The 18,185-nt window shown below is 42.2% G+C and overlaps 3 protein-coding genes across 3 annotated transcripts; 1 reads left to right on the top strand and 2 right to left on the bottom strand.

Moving 5' to 3' along the window:
• Positions 1-209: 209 nt before the first annotated feature.
• Positions 210-7,670, bottom strand: sytl1 (synaptotagmin-like 1). The gene is made up of 16 exons (XM_078268391.1): positions 7,557-7,670; positions 7,105-7,204; positions 5,812-5,938; positions 4,513-4,664; positions 4,292-4,403; positions 4,154-4,211; positions 4,037-4,073; positions 3,906-3,946; positions 3,602-3,718; positions 3,297-3,463; positions 3,096-3,198; positions 2,741-2,902; positions 2,454-2,532; positions 2,245-2,344; positions 1,822-2,027; positions 210-579 (listed from the first exon to the last, which is right to left on the bottom strand). Exons 3-16 carry the CDS (start codon positions 5,934-5,936, stop codon positions 437-439), a joined length of 1,602 nt encoding a protein of 533 aa, XP_078124517.1. The 5' UTR covers positions 5,937-5,938; positions 7,105-7,204; positions 7,557-7,670; the 3' UTR covers positions 210-436.
• Positions 7,671-8,607: 937 nt separating this feature from the next.
• On the bottom strand, positions 8,608-12,017 carry cd164l2 (CD164 sialomucin-like 2). Its single transcript, XM_078266915.1, has 6 exons — positions 11,390-12,017; positions 10,868-10,954; positions 10,427-10,519; positions 10,292-10,333; positions 9,940-10,093; positions 8,608-9,682 (listed from the first exon to the last, which is right to left on the bottom strand). The coding sequence occupies exons 1-6, from the start codon at positions 11,466-11,468 to the stop codon at positions 9,667-9,669; spliced, it is 471 nt and encodes a 156-aa protein (XP_078123041.1). The 5' UTR covers positions 11,469-12,017; the 3' UTR covers positions 8,608-9,666.
• Positions 12,018-16,461: 4,444 nt separating this feature from the next.
• gpr3 (G protein-coupled receptor 3) lies at positions 16,462-18,069 on the top strand. Its single transcript, XM_078266914.1, has one exon. The coding sequence runs from the start codon at positions 16,480-16,482 to the stop codon at positions 17,470-17,472; it is 993 nt and encodes a 330-aa protein (XP_078123040.1). The 5' UTR covers positions 16,462-16,479; the 3' UTR covers positions 17,473-18,069.
• Positions 18,070-18,185: the final 116 nt, after the last annotated feature.

Genomic DNA, 18,185 nt, shown 5'->3' with positions numbered 1-18,185 from the left:
TTGATTAGGCCTATTTTTCTGGCATGCTCCAAAGAGTCTGAGGTCTGGGAAACAATTTGAAATAAATATGTGGTTATTCATTTCTTAGAATTATCTCTCCATTTTTGTCTCCTTGATGTAATATTTTAAATTTAGGAAGTAAAGAAGAAGCATGTGTGATTCATCAGGTCAGGTTTGAAATTTAATTAATAATCTACAATGGATTACACTTTTGTCAGATAAGACACAGACTGAACCAAAAACATATAAGTAAAACATTGTACAAGTATTTCTAATCTACACCAATTAGTTCATAATATTGCACCACTAACTCCTGTGTTGTTTGTATGTATAAAAAAAACAGAAATTGGGACAGAGAGGTTAAATGTGCTGATGGTATCCTCAGTCCCACCATTATTTGAATGTGTGTTTGTGTGCAAGCCAAGGTGTGTGTCAGTCACTGGGACCGGTGTGCAAGGTTAGTTCTGATTGATAGGGTTGCGTCGACCCAGTGGTTTGGGTTTTCGATCATGGAGGTCCACACGGCGACCTCCTCTCCGGTGGAATCCATCCAGCTGACATCCTCCCCATAACTCTGACCTACCATTAAGAAAACACATACTTATTTATTATTTATGTTGAAGTCATTACCAAAGAAATCCTCAACGCATCCCAACAACTGACCACTGTTCCTGTAAGTACATGCATGCATATGCACATATACTACCACAGCCCCCCAAACTGAAAGCAGTAACAATCCCAAAAGTCTACAGAAGTAGGCCCTGCCCTCTGAATACTACAACGTTATGTTAAAAGTCTGTTGACAACGAGCAAAACCTCATCAAAGTTCTCACTTCCCACCACTCTACTGACATCATCTTCCTTCAGGAAACCCACAATGAGACCGAGGCTGCTGCTCCATCAGCTCCATCTTGAGTTCTACACACTCCTTTTTACTATGCACAAAACACTAAAAATAACTACTTCACAACAACTACATTTCCACATTGCTCACATTTTTAGCAATATGTGGATATTTAGCAATGCACAGTAACGTTGGTTACCTTGAAAGGACCTCTGATGACAAGACCATCTGAAATGCCTGAAATGCCAAAGGGACTAAATGCAATGCAATGTGAAGCACTGGATGGAAATACTGTCACCACAATCACCCTAACACCACTGTAGATCAATCATAAAACTGCTTTTATGGCACTATCTACAAAGCTGACCAACCAATCAAACAACTCCTTTAATGTCTCATCCCCTGATACAGAAACTGCAGCCCTCCTACAAGCATAAGAAATGTCAAGTGACCCATAAGGTAGCATTGAATCTCTAATCACAGCTCAGAAAAGCTGAATTTCAAAAAGGAGATGCTCAAGCTTTATTCAATAACTTGCAAACCTTTTGTCACCTACTGACTTGTAGAAGACAGCCCAAGATAAACAGTGAGTGAGTTAATTTAAAAAGCCCACTGCCAACAACAGCCCGGAACTGAGTGACTTGATAAGATAAGATCCTCCGCATAGACCAGGCTCCACAAGGACTGAAGCACAGGAGAACAAATACAGTCCCTAATCACCAGTACACTGACAGCTGCTTTAGAACAAGGTAAAGATAGGAGCATTGTTCCCCTATCTGGTCACTTATTATATCATCTGTCACAGAAGGCTACGCTAAAACTAGAAAGAGCCCCAACAAATGACCAATCTTTCAAAATGTTTGTTTGCTCAAAATGAAACCAGCAAACTACCGAGATACAGTGTATGGTATCAAGATCTGCATTAAAAAAAGCATCTGTGTGATTTTGAGGGTGTCATTTAGTGTAGAGACACCCACCAGTTCCACAGCTCAAACGAACCCCTCCCAGGACATGCTGCTTTAACCCTTCGCGCTGCCAGACAGTCAGCTCAGCGCATGCCTCTCTCAGGTCGCTGGAGTGGAAGCCATCATACACCATGGTGTGGTTGTAGGTGGGGTTGATGGAGCGCTTCACCAACCGCGTCTTCTGACCACTCTGCCGACTGGCGTCTGGGAGTATGTAGCTTGTGGGGTGTGGAATTATAATAAAGAGACAATTAAATTCAGATTCAAACCACAATTCAGTTATATTTAGATATGGTGGGTATGTATACGCAGATTAGATGTTTAACCTTACATTTACACAGTAAATAAATAGTCAAATTATATTCTACAAATAAAACTGCTGCAAGGATAGATAGATGACAAAATATCACTAAACATGTTGAAGAGCTGATGCACCTTCTGACAAAGGAGTCTATAAAGCCCCCTTTGTTGGCCAGGAGACCTTGAGCCTCCCGAAGCCAGATGTGAAGCTCTCCTGACAGAGGCAGTCCACCACCTTAAAACACACACACACACACACACACACACACACACACACACACAGTATGAGACACATGATGAAGGTGAGACATAACTTTCATCCATGATGTGGTTGCTCTGCTCACCCTCAAATCCGTCTGGGATGAACTTTATAGAGAGCAAGATGGTCCCACGACTAGTAATGGAGTCTGGATTCAAATTAACCTGCGTCAAGGGGTGAAGGGTAAGCCGAATAAAGAAAAAAATATAAAGGCAAGGAAAAAGATACAGGAAGAAAGAGATAGATAAAGCAAGAGGGGAGGGAGGCAGAAGTGTGAAGAACAGGAAAAGATTAAGGTTACATAAGACCTTAGTTGAAATTCACAGCATGTCTTCAGACATTTGTATGCAATTCTTGTCAGCTCTTCCATACCCGCGGCTGCAGGTCCTGCCACAGAGGCAGAGTGCAGGTCCAGTCCCAGAGGCCCAGAGACACCTCCACCTCCCCCAGGAACACATTCCTGCTCAGGTGCTCGGCGTGCCATACGGACAAGTTCAAGGTCCTGCTCCGCAGCTCTCCTATCCGCACTTTATACTATGAGAGACGAGACCAGAAAAAAACCCACTAAACTTTAAATCTGGTAATTTATTGATCGGATATCTTCAAGATACAAGTGACTGCAGTGCATGTTGCAGGACACATGGAGGAGAGCTGAGGGACAGATGGCAGAAGTGGGATATTTGTGAAGGAGGCCACTTTATGTAATATGTAAATGAGAGTGTCTCACTCGGAGCGTCTGATCATAGACTGGGTTAAGTGTCTTCTTCTTCACTGCAGTTTTCTTCTTACTGTGACTCGACTTGTCCGGCAAGAGATAGCTTTTAACGTATCTGTGAAAAACGCACACACACACAAGACATTTTTTGACTGACTTTGTACGTGAGCTTGTTGCTGCAAGATGCACATTCACACATGTACTGTCACTTACGGATCAGAGTGATTCTTGCGTGCTGGAGCGATGTCCTCACAGCGATACACTTTGACTTGCAGCTCCTCCTTCTGGGTGTCGTAAACCAATGAGAATTGGATACTGCCCCTCACCTCCACCAATCCAAAATCCCCTGAGCTGAACAGACTCATCATGCTTCCACTGAGCTATAACACATGCAGAACAGAGATCAGCTCCTGCGTCATTGTCCGGAGCTGAGTCATCTTGCGTCGCTGGATAGCCAACTGATCAAGTGTGAGTGTGTGTGTGTGTGTGTGTGTGTGTGTGTGTGTGTGTGTGTGTACCGTGTAGCCTGAATGAAGGCTGCCGGTGGAGCTGCTGGTTTTCAGAGAATTTGGATCCGGCTCTGTCAGGCAGCTGCTCAGAGAGTCAGTTTCCCCGTTGTGACCGCCAAAGTCTTCCTAAACACACACGCACGCACACACACACCAATTACTCTCAGATACAGCGTCACTATCAATCATCTCTGGCCCTCTCCCTATTCGCTATATATCATGTCCTTCAACTACTTATAATATAAATACTTAATACTCCCCTATTAAAAAGGCAAAGTGAGTGAGAGATAATTTAGACATTTAAATAATTCACCTCAGGTTCCTCTGAGTAGCCATTACTTCTTCTTTCGCACTCTATGAGCAGAAGGAGTTGAGAATGAGTTAATAATAATACTAAGAGACAGCTAAAGAGGTACAGAGGCATTGATTGAGAAACGTCCATACCTTTGGATGATGAGGAACTATTGCTATGCTGGAGACCCTGGAATTGAAGATAATTATTCATATTTAGATTATTTGTTTTTCAAGCATGAAAAAAGCAGCAAGCATACACACACAGACCTGTGCTAAGGGTGTTTTTGTTCTGGGTGTGGGTACAGGTTTCAAACTTCCTTGACTCCTGAAAAACACAAAGAAGATATTGGAAAATGCAGCTCCACACACGTTAAAAAATAAATAAATGTTCTGTGACTCACTAACCCGCCACTATCCTCTTCTTTTCTGTCCTTCAGTCTTGTCTCCTCAGGAGAGGTGTTATTGTTGCGGGAGGTTTCCTCTCTCTCTTCATTGAACAGTTCAGTCAGGGGCACATCTGTTACCATGGCAACAAATGCAGAACGGTCACTGGGATATCCCTATTACAGTAAAGAAAACAGCCCCACAGGCCTGTAAAAGTAATACTGCATTAACTGAAAACGTACCTCTGTTCTTGGTCTTCCTGTGGCGTATGGTGGCGTGGACGAGCGCACATCCTGACGTCCAGTTGCGATGGCGTTTGCCGAGTTCCTCGCTGAACCATGCTCCTGACAGGAAGCGGAAACGTGACAGATCTGTCTCTGTCTGCTGGAGGACCCTGCAGCATTGAAATGAGTTAAACAGCAAACAAACATGACCAACTGTCAGCTGATGTCAGCCATTTTCCCAAACTAAACAGTCACAAAGATGTGTCAATTCTGCTCATTAAAAAAACACAACATTTGACTTGCCAGGTTCCCATTTATATTAACCACAACATGTTCACTTCTCTTTGATACATTTGCCACACTGATAGTAGAGCTGAAAGGATTAGTTGATTAATCAATTAACCAATTGATTTGTCAGATGCAGGAGCTGCTCCGCTCTGTAGGCAGAAACAATTTCATTGTGTTGTTCTTTGACTTCCCCCACTGAGGCAAGTTTGGCAGCTGCCGCTAGGCCCCAGACCCTCAAGAGCCCCCAAAAGCTTTGGGTTCACAGTGTGACAATTCATTTGTTGTAATCTGACTAAGTTTGTTTGGAAACGTGCATTATTAAAGCACAATATCAACCGACATGATAAGGGTCTTAAAGTGGGTCCTATATCATAGAGGGCCCCTGTATCAAAACCATTATTATTTCAGATGGTATTAAGCTTACATGCTTTCATATTTCCGAAACAGTCACACAGCAAACATGCACTCGTACAAAAGTGTATTTTCGACCTTAATCAAAGAATGCTTGTACTGCATAATACAATCAAGGCATTATCATCCTATTAGCTTTTTTGATTTGACGGTGAGTTGTCCCTTTTGATAGGAAGCGTCAGATCAATACAAAGTTATTCTGAGAGGTCATCTTCATCCAATGATGTAACATTTCTATCCAGATGTGAGTTTTATCCTCTAGGATGACAATGGCCCCCATTCACAGGGCACGAGGGGTCACTGAATGGTTTCATGAGTATGAAAATTATGTAAATCAGTCACCAGATCTCAACCCAACTGAACACCTATGAGATATTTTAGACTGATGTGTAAGATAGCGCTCTCCACCACCATCATCAAAACACCAAATGAAGGAATATCTTTTGTAAGAATGGTGGAGAGACTTGTACAATCTATCTATCTATCTATCTATCTATCTATGCAACCTTACTGAGATATGTAATGTAGTTATTTCCTTTTATTTGCCACCTGTCTGTATGCAAGTGTAAATCACTGGACAAAACTGACAGCTAAAAAGGATAAACAGTCACCTCTGACCTTACACGTCCTTCATCACGATGACGCAGATCCAAGTCCCGCTCTAAGACCTGCAGGATGGTGGACTGCTCCTCTTCTGTCAGGTGGCTCAAGTCAAGAGAAGAGTCAACCAGCTCCTCCTCCATCCCTGAGTGAGAGGCAAAACAACAATCCTTAAACAAAAATATGGCACCTATTCATCTCTAATTACATGTGAACATGCTTCATAATTGTTAGAAAACAATCTGATCCCGATCGTTTTGTGGTTCATATCCTATTATCTACTGGCTTCACCTGTGAGTTGATTCTGAAAGCAGTTACAAGATCTCGAGAACAAAGTGACACAAAGCAGGGTTCAGTTCACAACGTTCTGAGGGTTAAATGAGACAAACAAGGATATATACAGTACATTTTTTAACAATCGCTCCATTAACTTAGATGACGTGAGAATAGAAAGATGAGAAAGAGGCACCAGAGGAAAGAAGGATTGGTTCAAGGTTGGTTCACACAGATAAATATTCAGGAAGGAAAACAGTGTTACAATTTATGATACAAATTTATGTTACCAATAATTGAAACAGATGAGAGAGACTTTGTTCAGAGTTTTTACAGAAGGGAACATTTTGGCTTGTTAGACCAGTTTCCCAACCTTTTTGCCCTATGACCCCTTAAAATGAAGCACTGTCCACTTTTGCAACATGTGAGGGATCACATGTTGCATATGTCAATAAAAGTTGTGAGTCGATTTTTCCTTCTTAGATTGTTTTATTGGAATAGTTCTTGAGGCCTTAAAAGTTAAAAGTGTTCTGCTTCTCAAAAGCAAAGGAAGTGTCAAGATATTATTTTATTTTTTTATTTTATTTTTATTTAACAGGCATATGTTTTATCTTCTATCTTATCCTGTAAATTATCTTGAGATACCTTTGGAGTTTGTCTTGCGGTTTCCCATTCAAACCATTCAATACACTTAATCAAAGATCATTGATCAGTGTCCTGTAGCTTTGGTGCCTCAGTGGGCGAGGACACATGCTGTGTCAGGTACACTATTTCTGTTTTTAAATGGCTTTCCTTCGCTCCTGCTCTAAATGCTCTCTACTGTAGAGTAGTAGCCTACTTAAATTACAAAAGGCTTGGAAATTAAACAAGCTGCCATTACGTGCTTTGACACTTGTTAAAAGAGGAAAGCAAACGTCTATATGTAATTAACTGACCTGCTGCACCAAAATATATCCTCTGTGTGTGTGTGTGTGTGTGTGTGTGTGTGTGTGTGTGTGTGTGTGTGTGTGTGTGTGTGTGTTGCCTTGAGGCGGTTACCTTTGAGTAATTAACACATGCGCAAAGCGTTCCTCCTGGGTTTATGAGTTTGGCAAACAGAATATCATGCAAGCGCACCACAGCTTTCACAACCTGACACCTAAACCAACACAAAAAAATTATAATATTAGAGTTAGTAGTGGATGACATTAACTGTATAATGTATTGTAAAAAGTACGATTTGCATTGATGTACTCATCTGATTAAACAGTTGCTTTCCTTTTTTACACAACGTAAAATGACATTTATTTTCGAAAGATTAATAAAGTATCTGGTCAAGCCAATTTACATGAAGTTTCCTTTAGGAAAAATAGGCGCATGCAGCACTTTCCTCATAATGAACAGCGCGAGAGACAGGACACCTGTCGCCACTTTTGGATTAAAGGTTAAACTCTCCCCTTTCACATTCATTACAAATACACACAGAGAAACATAAAAAAAAATTGTTTTACCTTACTTGAGAGCTTCCGCCTCTTCCATCTGTGAAAAGTTTCGTGAAAAGTTGTCCAGATTGCGGTGTGTCGATGTCGGTCGAGGTCTGTGTGCAGAGTAAACGAAGAGAGCACGCCCTCCACACAGAGGCCACAGTCAGCTGGGAGGCGAGCATGAGGCGGAACAAACACGAGAGGAAAGTGTGTGTGTGTGTGTGTGTGTGTGTGTGTGTGTGTGTGTGTGTGTGTGTGTGTGTGTGTGTGTGTGTGTGTGTGTGTGTGTGTGTGTGTGTGTGTGTGTGTGACAAACACGGATGTTTCACCAAATGGCAGGGTGGAGGTGGGATGTAACTTTCCTTCTTGTCCACACCTGCTAAACACACATTTGGCCACACACTAAGATTGCTGCTGCACCTACAGTAGCCTACTATGCACACATATGCAAATATGACACATATCTATGCTTGTTTTAAAGGGAGTAAAGCCAGCAGCACATGATGCCTGTCTCAACTTTTTTGTCAACTTGTGTGTGTGTGTGTGTGTGTGTGTGTGTGTGTGTGTGTGTGTGTGTGTGTGTGTGTGTGTGTGTGTGTGTGTGTGTGTTTGTTGGGGGAGGGTGCATTCAGAGTGAGAAAGACCTGTATTCAGTCCTGTCCTTTGTCAACAGATTTGGATGACAGCCACACTCAGTGGCCAGTTGGGAAACGTTTTTGTGTGGGCTTATTCAAGCCTGTATAGGTCCTGGCTCAGACTGTGTCTGGTGCATCCAACCAGCTATCCCGCTGCTCCCCTAAAGGCCTCCATCAGTACTCTGTCCCTGCTGCATGCTAGGATCCCTTCTGACAATCAGATATGTGTGGATTAATAGGTGATTCTTATCTACAGATACTGGGAGTATGTCTCTGGTCGCACCCAGATTACAGCCGAATCGGTTCACTCACTCTGCTGATATGGGCAAATACTGTATGTACTCAACACATAACTGTATAATGTCTGACTGTGATTAGCCGTTACTAAATCCTCATTTGCATGCAAAAAAGCAGACATGACACACACACAGTAACAGGTGTTTATCCATAGTTTAATCAGGCTGCCAGCCTTTTTAAGCATTTTTCATTTTAATGGTATCACAAAAACTGTTCATATTAAACGTAACCAGCATTACCACGAGTAAACAGGGTCACATCACATCTCTTTGAACTGTTATTAAAGGGTTAAAGCTGATATGTATATAATATAATTATGAGCAGTCAAACAGAAATCTCCTCAATGAAAATTAATTTATAAAAAAAAAGACTATTGACAAGTCAAAATAAAAACACACACAAATCAGAGGAGTGGTGCTAAAACCATATTGTAAGTAGGCATGACGTTTAAATGACTATTGCTAAGATTATAAAGCTTAATTTCTATGTTCTAAGGGGCTCCTTAGGGTCCCCAGCTAAATCATTTTACTCACTGCAAGTAAATAAAAAGATATAACATACATAAATATTTAAATAGTTGGTTCCAATAAAACACTAGAAAGTTATGCAGCTCCTCATTAAAAACACAGACGTCCTCTGAGATGATGGGCAAAATCAACAACAGTCTCATTTTGGTCTATTTTAGGGTTCTTGAAAAACGTTTAAATGCCTGTTATGACCTTGTCTGACCTACTGTCTACATTGGGATTATATTACTCTTTCCCATAACCGCACTGTACTATTTACACAGTTAAAACAGCTGATTTGATACAGCTAGTTGCTTGTTGTTTGTAGGACAAACACTTAACACGTAGCATTGGTGAAAATGTATGGTGGGTTTGGTCACAAAGATGAATCACTGAAAGTGCTGGGAAAATCAGAGCCTTTTTGTTTCTCATTTGTCAGGTTGTAGGAATACCAACAGCCAAAATGTCTCTGGAATATAAATACTATACAAACACAGTGCACAGACACTCGTTACACAATGCGGTATTCTGAGAAAAATATCCTCCTATAAACACACCTATCCCCTAGGGGTACACATGGGGACAAAACCAAAAATGACAGGGGCTCAAAAAAAACAAAACCCACTGTCGTCAGACCTCGATGAGTCACTGCTCTGCTGTCCTCAATCCTCGCCTGTTTGTCCTTCATACATCATGTCTTCACTGTGGTTGCTCTCTGTGTGAAGAGATGCAGAATTTTGATTTGGACAGATGGGTTTTGTGATCAGAATCCAAATACAATATAGAGGGATATTAAAGGTGAATCACATTGCACATTGGGTGCTGTTGATCACTCCTGCCACCAGAGGCTGCTGTTGCACCAACAGACTGTCACTTAACTCATTGGCACAGACACATTTACATGCATGCACTTAAACTGATACAGTCACGTCAAATTCTTTGTTCTCTAACACCTAAGTGCAATAAACTCACATGGGATCATAGCTGCTCTGCTCTTTGGATTTGAGGAAGCGCATGGCGAAGAAGCCACCTGCCTGCACACACAGCACCAGTATGATGCCTCCAATGAAACTGGACATGTCAAACTTGGCCTGGGAGAACTCAGAGTTGGTGTTACTACCATCACCTGGAGGGAAAGAAAAGGAAGAGTCACTGAAATTACATGAAAGCAGAGTGGGGTGGGAAAAGTTTTTTTTTGTTTCTGGTTAAAATGACTGAGGGGGCATTGAGGAACATTTTACTCAGCTCTTATGGGAATAATAAACGTCTGACTCAAGAGGGAGGGAAGGGGGTGGGGAGGGATGCTAGAGTCGATACAATTTACCTGAGTCACCTTCACCTCCTCCCTCAGCTACAGTCTCTACAACTGGGAAATAAAACATCCACAAGAAATGAGAATTACTGAGGTTGCAGATAAATACATTTAGTTAATTTTGGATTTGTTTTGTTTGCTAGCTACCTGTGCACAATTCAGACACCCTAGTCCAGCTGCAGTTCATGCCGTTGTCTGCCGAGTTGCCCCCATCAGTCACACACATGCCTGTATCATTACCTGAGACAGAGAGAACAAGCACTTTAGTGTGTGTGTGTGTGTGTGTGTGTGTGTGTGTGTGTGTGTGTGTGTGTGTGTGTGTGTGTGTGTGTGTGTGTGTGTGTGTGTGTGTGTGTGTGTGTGTGTGAGATGTCTGCGTTCCTGGCATACTAAATAATTCAGTCATCTTGTATAAACCTGGGAAGCTTATGTTACAGCAGCTTTGATGATTGAATTACTATCAAAGGTCATGGAGGTGTGTGTCTGCATGTGTGTGTGTGTGTGTGTGTGTGTGTGTCTGTGTGTGTGTTTGTACGTGCGTGCGTGCGTGCGTGTGCGTGTGTGTGTGTGTGTGTGTGTGCGTATCACCATCTGGACAAAGCCTCCAGACACAGCCTGTCAGGTTGAGCATGGACTCGCCAACGCACAGGTCACATGACTCCGCTTGAGAACAATCTGTAGGAGAGACGGATCTGGCAGTCAATTAGAAGTGTCACTCAAACCAGTTAATTGATCAATGCACAATTATCTTCCTACAGACACATTTTAACAGCTTTTAATTATTGCAAGACATCCCACCAGTCTGGACAATGTTGGAATAGGCAAAAATTCAAGAATAATGCCAAAGAAAAGGGAGTAGATTCTCATTCACCTCTCACAAGATGACAATAAGGTAAAATGTACTGGAGAATAAGCCATCCTCACAGATATTAGGGGAGATGTTATCAGGGACTCTTGAAGGAGATCAAATAGTGAAAACATGAGTCAAGGAAAGGAGATATCAAATGCCAAGTGTAGGAAGACACAACAACAGGTTTCTGATAAGACCAAAATACACCGCAGTGTCATACAATAAGTTAATAAATGCAAGACATGTGGATGGACCCATACCTGACTGTGGGTACACAGAGGGCACCACTGCTAGAAGCAGCAGTGTGGAGAAGAGGACCTTCAACACCAACTGTTGCATCCTGACAGCCACAGAGCGCCAATACCTGCAATTGACAGCTGAACACTTTGGCGTTTGTAGAATAATAAAGGTGTCACCAAAACAGTTTCAGTACAAATATCTTCTGTAAGTCCTCAAAGGGGTATCCAATAGTTGCTTACAGTATAGAGAAATGGCTCCTGGCTGGGACACAGAGAGAAAGACAGGAGACACAGAGATCTGTGTAACATGAGTAATACCCAAACTTTGTTTCCTGGCAACCAACTGGCCCACCTCAACCCTCCTGAAATACACACCAGTTTGGACAGAGTGACACCTGTTTCCTTCTGCAGGCAGTGCACACACACTGCATTCACACATATGTCCTTACAAACACCATTAACAATGTTGACACACATGGGAACATTAACTGTACATTTTCATGCAAATAATCTGCAGTCAATAAACTTTTATAGTAGTCATGCTAGTCATTAGGGATTCAACGTTCAAATCAAATGTATCCTCTGCAACATTATTGTCTTAACCACATTTCATGGTAATCCATCCAATAGTTTTGAGATATTTCAGTGAGCACCACCGCTACCATTGCTAAAATATATACTTGTAAGACAACATTCTATTTTTTCTGACTTTTTTTCTTGACAAAATACAAGATACTTTCACCTATCCAGGCAACACAGTCTTGAAATTAAACAACCTAAAGGGAAAATCCCTCCTTTGTTCACTCAAAGGCAAAGGGTGTCAAGTATCTTAAGCGCTCACAAGCCAATTAAAAGTAGCAACCATTGTTCCAGGAAATAAACTAGAACCAGCTGTGTGAAGTGAAGTGTGAACAGTGTGAAGAGTGTGAAGACTCAAACAAGTACATTTACATCAGGCATCTGCTGGAAAACATCTGTTTAAGACACTTTATCAGCACTATCAGGGTGCTTGTTTTAATCAGGGATGTGTCTGATACAGTAGTTGGGAACAATAAAATTACAAATAATAATAATCTGCTTTATGATTAATCATGCACAAGTAGAAGGAGCTGATGGGATTACATATAACTAGATTTGTACCTCAATTTCATGTGACAAATAAAATTGGCTAATTGATTGAATATGTGTCTTGAGTGATCCAATCCAAAAGGACAGCTATATTTATACTGTGGTGTGAAAACACCCCGATGTTGGCATGCGACTATGTATACACAGTAGACAGCATGTGCGTCAATATTCTATCATCACCTCAAATGGGTCACTGACTGTGATGAAGTGCTACCTAGTCACTTGTCAATCAATCAATAATTGACTTAGACAACTCAGACAAGGTTTTAAAGTAGGTATTCAATAATTACTGCAATACTTTTCACTAGCTGTGTGGCCAAGATCACTGATCTGATCACAAATCAATTACAAGTTTCAGACACATTCTAACAGTCACAACTATTAAGACATAATCTGAATATACAGCATCTGGACACAAGAAAGGTTTGATATTATTGATATTGATTGATGTCTAGAAGTCTGATTGATCACTTTGTGGAATGGTGATGTGGAAATAAGACAAAAGGGCGCCCTACTCCAGCCCTATGTACACATACATGCAAATGCACCAGCACAAAAAGTACAAGCCTCTGACCTGCAAAGTGCTGCTTTGTGATGTAGATGCACTGAGTCACAGCCTGCCCTCAAAGTCAGGTGCATTGAGCCCAGAATTACGACACTCTTTTCAGCTTTATGCAGTGAATTACACCATCACCACCTCCTCATTCACACCGACGTGGCTCATGTACACCCACATTTCATATGCTATCTCACACATTTTCTGGGTACATGTGCAGCTCTACAGGGTGGCTGTTTGTGTATCGACGTGCCAAAAAAACAACCTCAAAGGGATATTCTGCAGTCCTGTAGAGCACGATCTCTTCCTCGACGGATGCTCCCACTGCTGGCCAAAAATCGATACACCAGCGACAAAACTTGTGGATAATGCTGCAATTTACGAGCAAAGGACCTGTTAGTATTACAGTGTTACAAATACACATATGTGATATAACTGAATAAAAGACATTAGTGTAAGGACATAAAACAGGGATCCATTACAATAGTGTTTCAGACGAAAAACAGCTGTAATTTTGCAGTAATTTGGAGACGCTCGACATTTTTGAAGGTGACAAGTGTTGCATTTCAGATCCTCAAGGTGACGTAGGAGGATTTTATTGGCAGGAAGCGTGTCCTAATATGGCTCGAACAGGACTAGATCCCCCCAGTTAGCGCATTGATATGCTCGACCACGTAGACAACAGTTCAGGCCATCCTGCAGCACCCACGCTCACTATCAAACCGGGGAAGCCTTGTATTCCCTGCTGCTGTTAAAATACTGTAGGTCGACTTGGGGGCTGTGTTTCTATGTGAGCATGCTCAAATAAAAAATTAAAATAAATACATTAGACAACACGCAAAATAAATGCCATTTCTGGTTTTGTTTGATTACCAGAAACCCCTCCCCATCCACATCTATACAGGCACGGTCCCATAAGATTTCTAAATTATTTTAGGGATATTTTTTCATTATTATAATTATTAATATTATTACATGTGTGAACCTCATTATGTACAATCTAAATAAATAGTGTCAGAGAGGCGTTTATTGAAGTCTGTGATCAATTTTGAGGCTTCTGTTTGTGCTGATGTTGTATTATTGTTATTATTATTATATAAAAGTCATAGTCGGGTTTTGGCTATGAAAGGTACAATTATGTCATTGTCATATGGTTTTCACTTGAAGTGTCAATTTGACATTGTTGCTCTGCAGGACATCTCCCCATGACTCATCCTGATGCGTTTCAGCACCGTGGACAGCGCCAGCCCTGAGCTCTGTCCCCGCAGTTCTACACCTCTGAGCCCTGCCCAACACAAAACAATATCATCTCATTCAACCAGGCCCCTGGGTCTTATTGATAAATGTGTGTGTGTGTGTGTGTGTGTGTGTGTGTGTGTGTGTGTGTGTGTGTGTGTGTGTGTGTGTGTGGAGTGGGGGTGGGGGCTATTGGTGGTCATTATTTACAAGAAATGAGAGCAAGAGTGAACCGCAGTGGGAGGGGCGCCAGAGATGCCGCATTTTTCTGAATGAAATTACTCCTTGTACATCCCCTCCCTAGTCTCCCCGCACTTCAATGCCGGCACCTCATTGGTCGAGCCTCCCAGTCACTGACGTCAGACCGGCTCTCTTGTGGATGAGTCCGCGCGCAAGAGCATCCATTCTTCCTCCCATAGGCGCTCCGGAGAGATTGAAGAAAAAGAGATGCAAGAGACGCCAAGTTTGGTGCAACTTTGATGAAGACAGGAGCACGGAGCGCTGTCACACACAGGGACTCTTCTCCTTATTTAGACTGGTAGGCTACCGAGCATCACTGCGGACAGCATCACCACATCTCCATCATTTGGCTTAGATCGTATAAGAGGAGAGAAGAAATCGGTTTAACTCTCGCACAGGAATCACGAAATCACGTTAATAAGGTAAGATGAATACTCTATTATATGCATGTTTTCGTGTCTGTGCGATGTGTGATCGTGTTTGCGTGAGTGAGTCGGGGACACCCTCTGTGGTGCAATGAATCCTCAATTGTATTACACAACAGGGTCTTCCGCACCAGGAGGAGGGATATACCTTCATACTGAGATGCGAGAGGGGAGGAGAATGAAAGACTCCTGGTACCCCCAAAACCCCTCCTGTAGGATATAAGGAAAAAAGAAAGAATCTTAAAATCCGTTAATGTGTTACAGTCACGGTGTGGTATTTCCTTTCAGTAGGCGTGCAGTACAGTTTGACATTGTGTTAAAGAACAAGCAGATAACACACCATAGCATCTTAACATCGTATCAGGCGAATTCCTTAAATAGCCTAACTGTAGCCTCATTACTTTACAGTGTAGTATCCCTCATGTTTGGACATTAACTAAAAGGGAAACCCCACACTGTAGCTCACTAACTTCATCTGGAAGTGAGTTTACAGATTACATTTTAACCAGCCACCCTATAAATGCATGGTAGGCTATATAAGATGTTTGGATGCTCCTGAAACGTGTGTAGGATAGAACCAAAGGTGGAAGCCAGTAATAGCCACTAGATTTAGTGTGACATGCTAAGAATGAATATAGGTTATTAATGGTTTATTAATTATAATCAATGACAGAATATAATTGATCCATTCATGTTTTAGTAACTCTATCAAGTTGAATTAAGCCTACATATTATAATTGATTGATATGATTTGCGTGACTTCCTGCAAGACTACACATTGTGACGTCACTGACATTTCAAAGGCTTCAAGCAGTATTACTATATAAAATGTATTTGAGTTAATAATAATAAAACATTTATGGGCTGAAAAAAAAACCATTTATCTTAAAGGGGCAATTACAAAATAGTCTACGTTTAAGTATTTCTCAGCTTGTAATTTGTATTTTATATTATTTGCTTGTGTTCTGTAAATGCATATTTTACATTGCACTGTTAAGGCTAATTTTTAGTTTTTCTTTAAATAAATCTCATCTAGGGACAAAATGGGGTATACCCTTAGCCTAATTAGTTAGGTAAATACAATATGTTTTTTATAAGTCTAATTATTGAATACGGTATCTGTCCCAATAGGCTACTAACTAAATAAATCTATTTTTGAATCCCTCTGTACAACAAAAAAAACCAATACAAGACAATATAACATTACAAATGATAAGAGCAGGAGAGCTCAGGGCATGACAATCACTAATACCACTTTATGCACTAATCTATTATTATTTAGCTCAACTGCTTTAGATTACAAGAGCATAACATCTTAAATGCTCCATCACCACATTAAGTCCTCTTCTGCTCTGCCAGATGCCACATCCAGCCTCTTGCAGCTCCACAGGCTGAAACCACAGCTTTTGGATAGCAACAGGCTGTTTAATGGACAGATGGAGATGCTAATGACACATTAGAGCTAATGTCAACATCTTTTTCCTTTTCTCTCTCTTAGGTTGGGTTTGTGTGACTGCTGAAAAGCCATGACCCTGAACGCCTCTGACCTGGGCTGGGATGAGTCCTCAGGTGCAGACCCCTTCTTCCCTCTGGATCGACTGGATAGCTCACCTACGTATGAAGTCCCGCCTCTCACAGTGTGGGGTGTGGCCCTGTGTGTTTCAGGAACTCTCATTGCCACTGAAAATGCAATAGTTGTCACCACCATCCTGGCCACCCCGTCTCTTCGCGCCCCTGTTTTTCTGCTGCTGGCTAGCCTCGGATTGGCTGATCTCCTGGCGGGTGTTGCTTTGATCTTGCACTTCCTCTTCCTGTTCTGCGTTGAGCCAAGTGATTGGTCAGAATTGCTGACCTCAGGACTGCTGGTGACATCACTGATTGCCTCACTCTGTAGCCTGATGGGTGTTGCTTTGGACCGATACCTGTCTTTAAGCCACGCCCTCACCTATGGTTCAAGCGAATCACGTTACAGAGCCGCCATCCTCCTGCTGCTGGTCTGGTTGGGTGCGTGTGTCATTGGGGCGGGACCTGCAATGGGATGGCACTGTCTGGGAGAGCCAAACTCCTGTTCTGTAGCACGCCCTCTGACCCGGACATACCTATCGCTGCTGTGTGGTGGATTCCTGGTGGTTGTCATGGTAACCCTGCAATTGTACGCTGGGATCTGCCGTGTGGCGAGGCGGCATGCCCACGCCATCGCTACCCAGAGGCACTTCCTCTCTACCAACCAATCATATGCAAGCAAACACAGCAGTGGAAGGGGCTTCTCTCGGTTGATCCTGGTCCTCAGTGTGTTTGTGGGCTGCTGGATGCCTTTCTCCCTCTGGGGGCTGTTAGGAGATGCATCCAGCCCTCCTCTGTACACCTACGCCACCTTGGTGCCAGCAGCAGGCAGCTCATTGCTGAACCCAATACTCTACAGTCTGAGAAACAAAGACATTCGCAAGGTGCTGCTCCAGGCCTGCTGCCCGCACAGATGCGCACACAACGCACACATACACTACCCCGTTGATGTGTAGACTGCCAAACCTTACCAGACTCAAACCACCACACAATCTATGCCAGACATATCACTGTTTGTGTGCCAATACACACATAGCTGCATTGACTATCATCCAGATCCAGAACATGAAGTCTCTCGAACTCCCACACACGCAAGAAGCACTTCTCCAAGAGATGAAGTTCCTCTGCAAATCAGAATGTTCCTGGACTGTTCTGGCTGGCGGCCATTTTGGGAGTACTAACTAAACGTACTGTGTTGTGTGTTCTTTGTGCCTCATCGTCAGTCAATTGTAGCTCCACTGGATCCCCAGACTTAAACAATCACAGGGGTGCCATTTATGCCACTCATAGAAAGTGGATTTAATCACCATTGGCACTTTAAGGTGAGAGGAATGGATGGGGTTTAAATGTAAGCCTGTCACAGTGTAATGTGATCCAAAGTCCTAATATTATTAACTTGTCTAGAAAACACAATGTTCTAGATCTTTGAGATTCTATTTTGCACATGCTGTTACAGGCACTTTGAAAGGTACTGACCATATGTTTGTGTTGCACAGCCTTTTTTGAAATGAATATTTTATACCGATGAATAATAAATATACTTTTTTTCTACCGGGCAATGTCAGCACTCTTCTCTTTACTGCTGCTGAGGCTTTCAGTGTGTTTGTCTCCCTCTATCTCTCATTCTACCTCAATCAGGCACAAAATAAGGCTCTCTATTCCTGTATCC

Source organism: Sander vitreus, chromosome 14 (genome assembly GCF_031162955.1).
Source record: "Sander vitreus isolate 19-12246 chromosome 14, sanVit1, whole genome shotgun sequence".
In the NCBI taxonomy this organism is placed as follows: domain Eukaryota; kingdom Metazoa; phylum Chordata; class Actinopteri; order Perciformes; family Percidae; genus Sander; species Sander vitreus.
The sequence above is the reverse complement of the archived record's forward strand: the minus strand, read 5'-3'. Positions and strand labels throughout refer to the sequence as shown.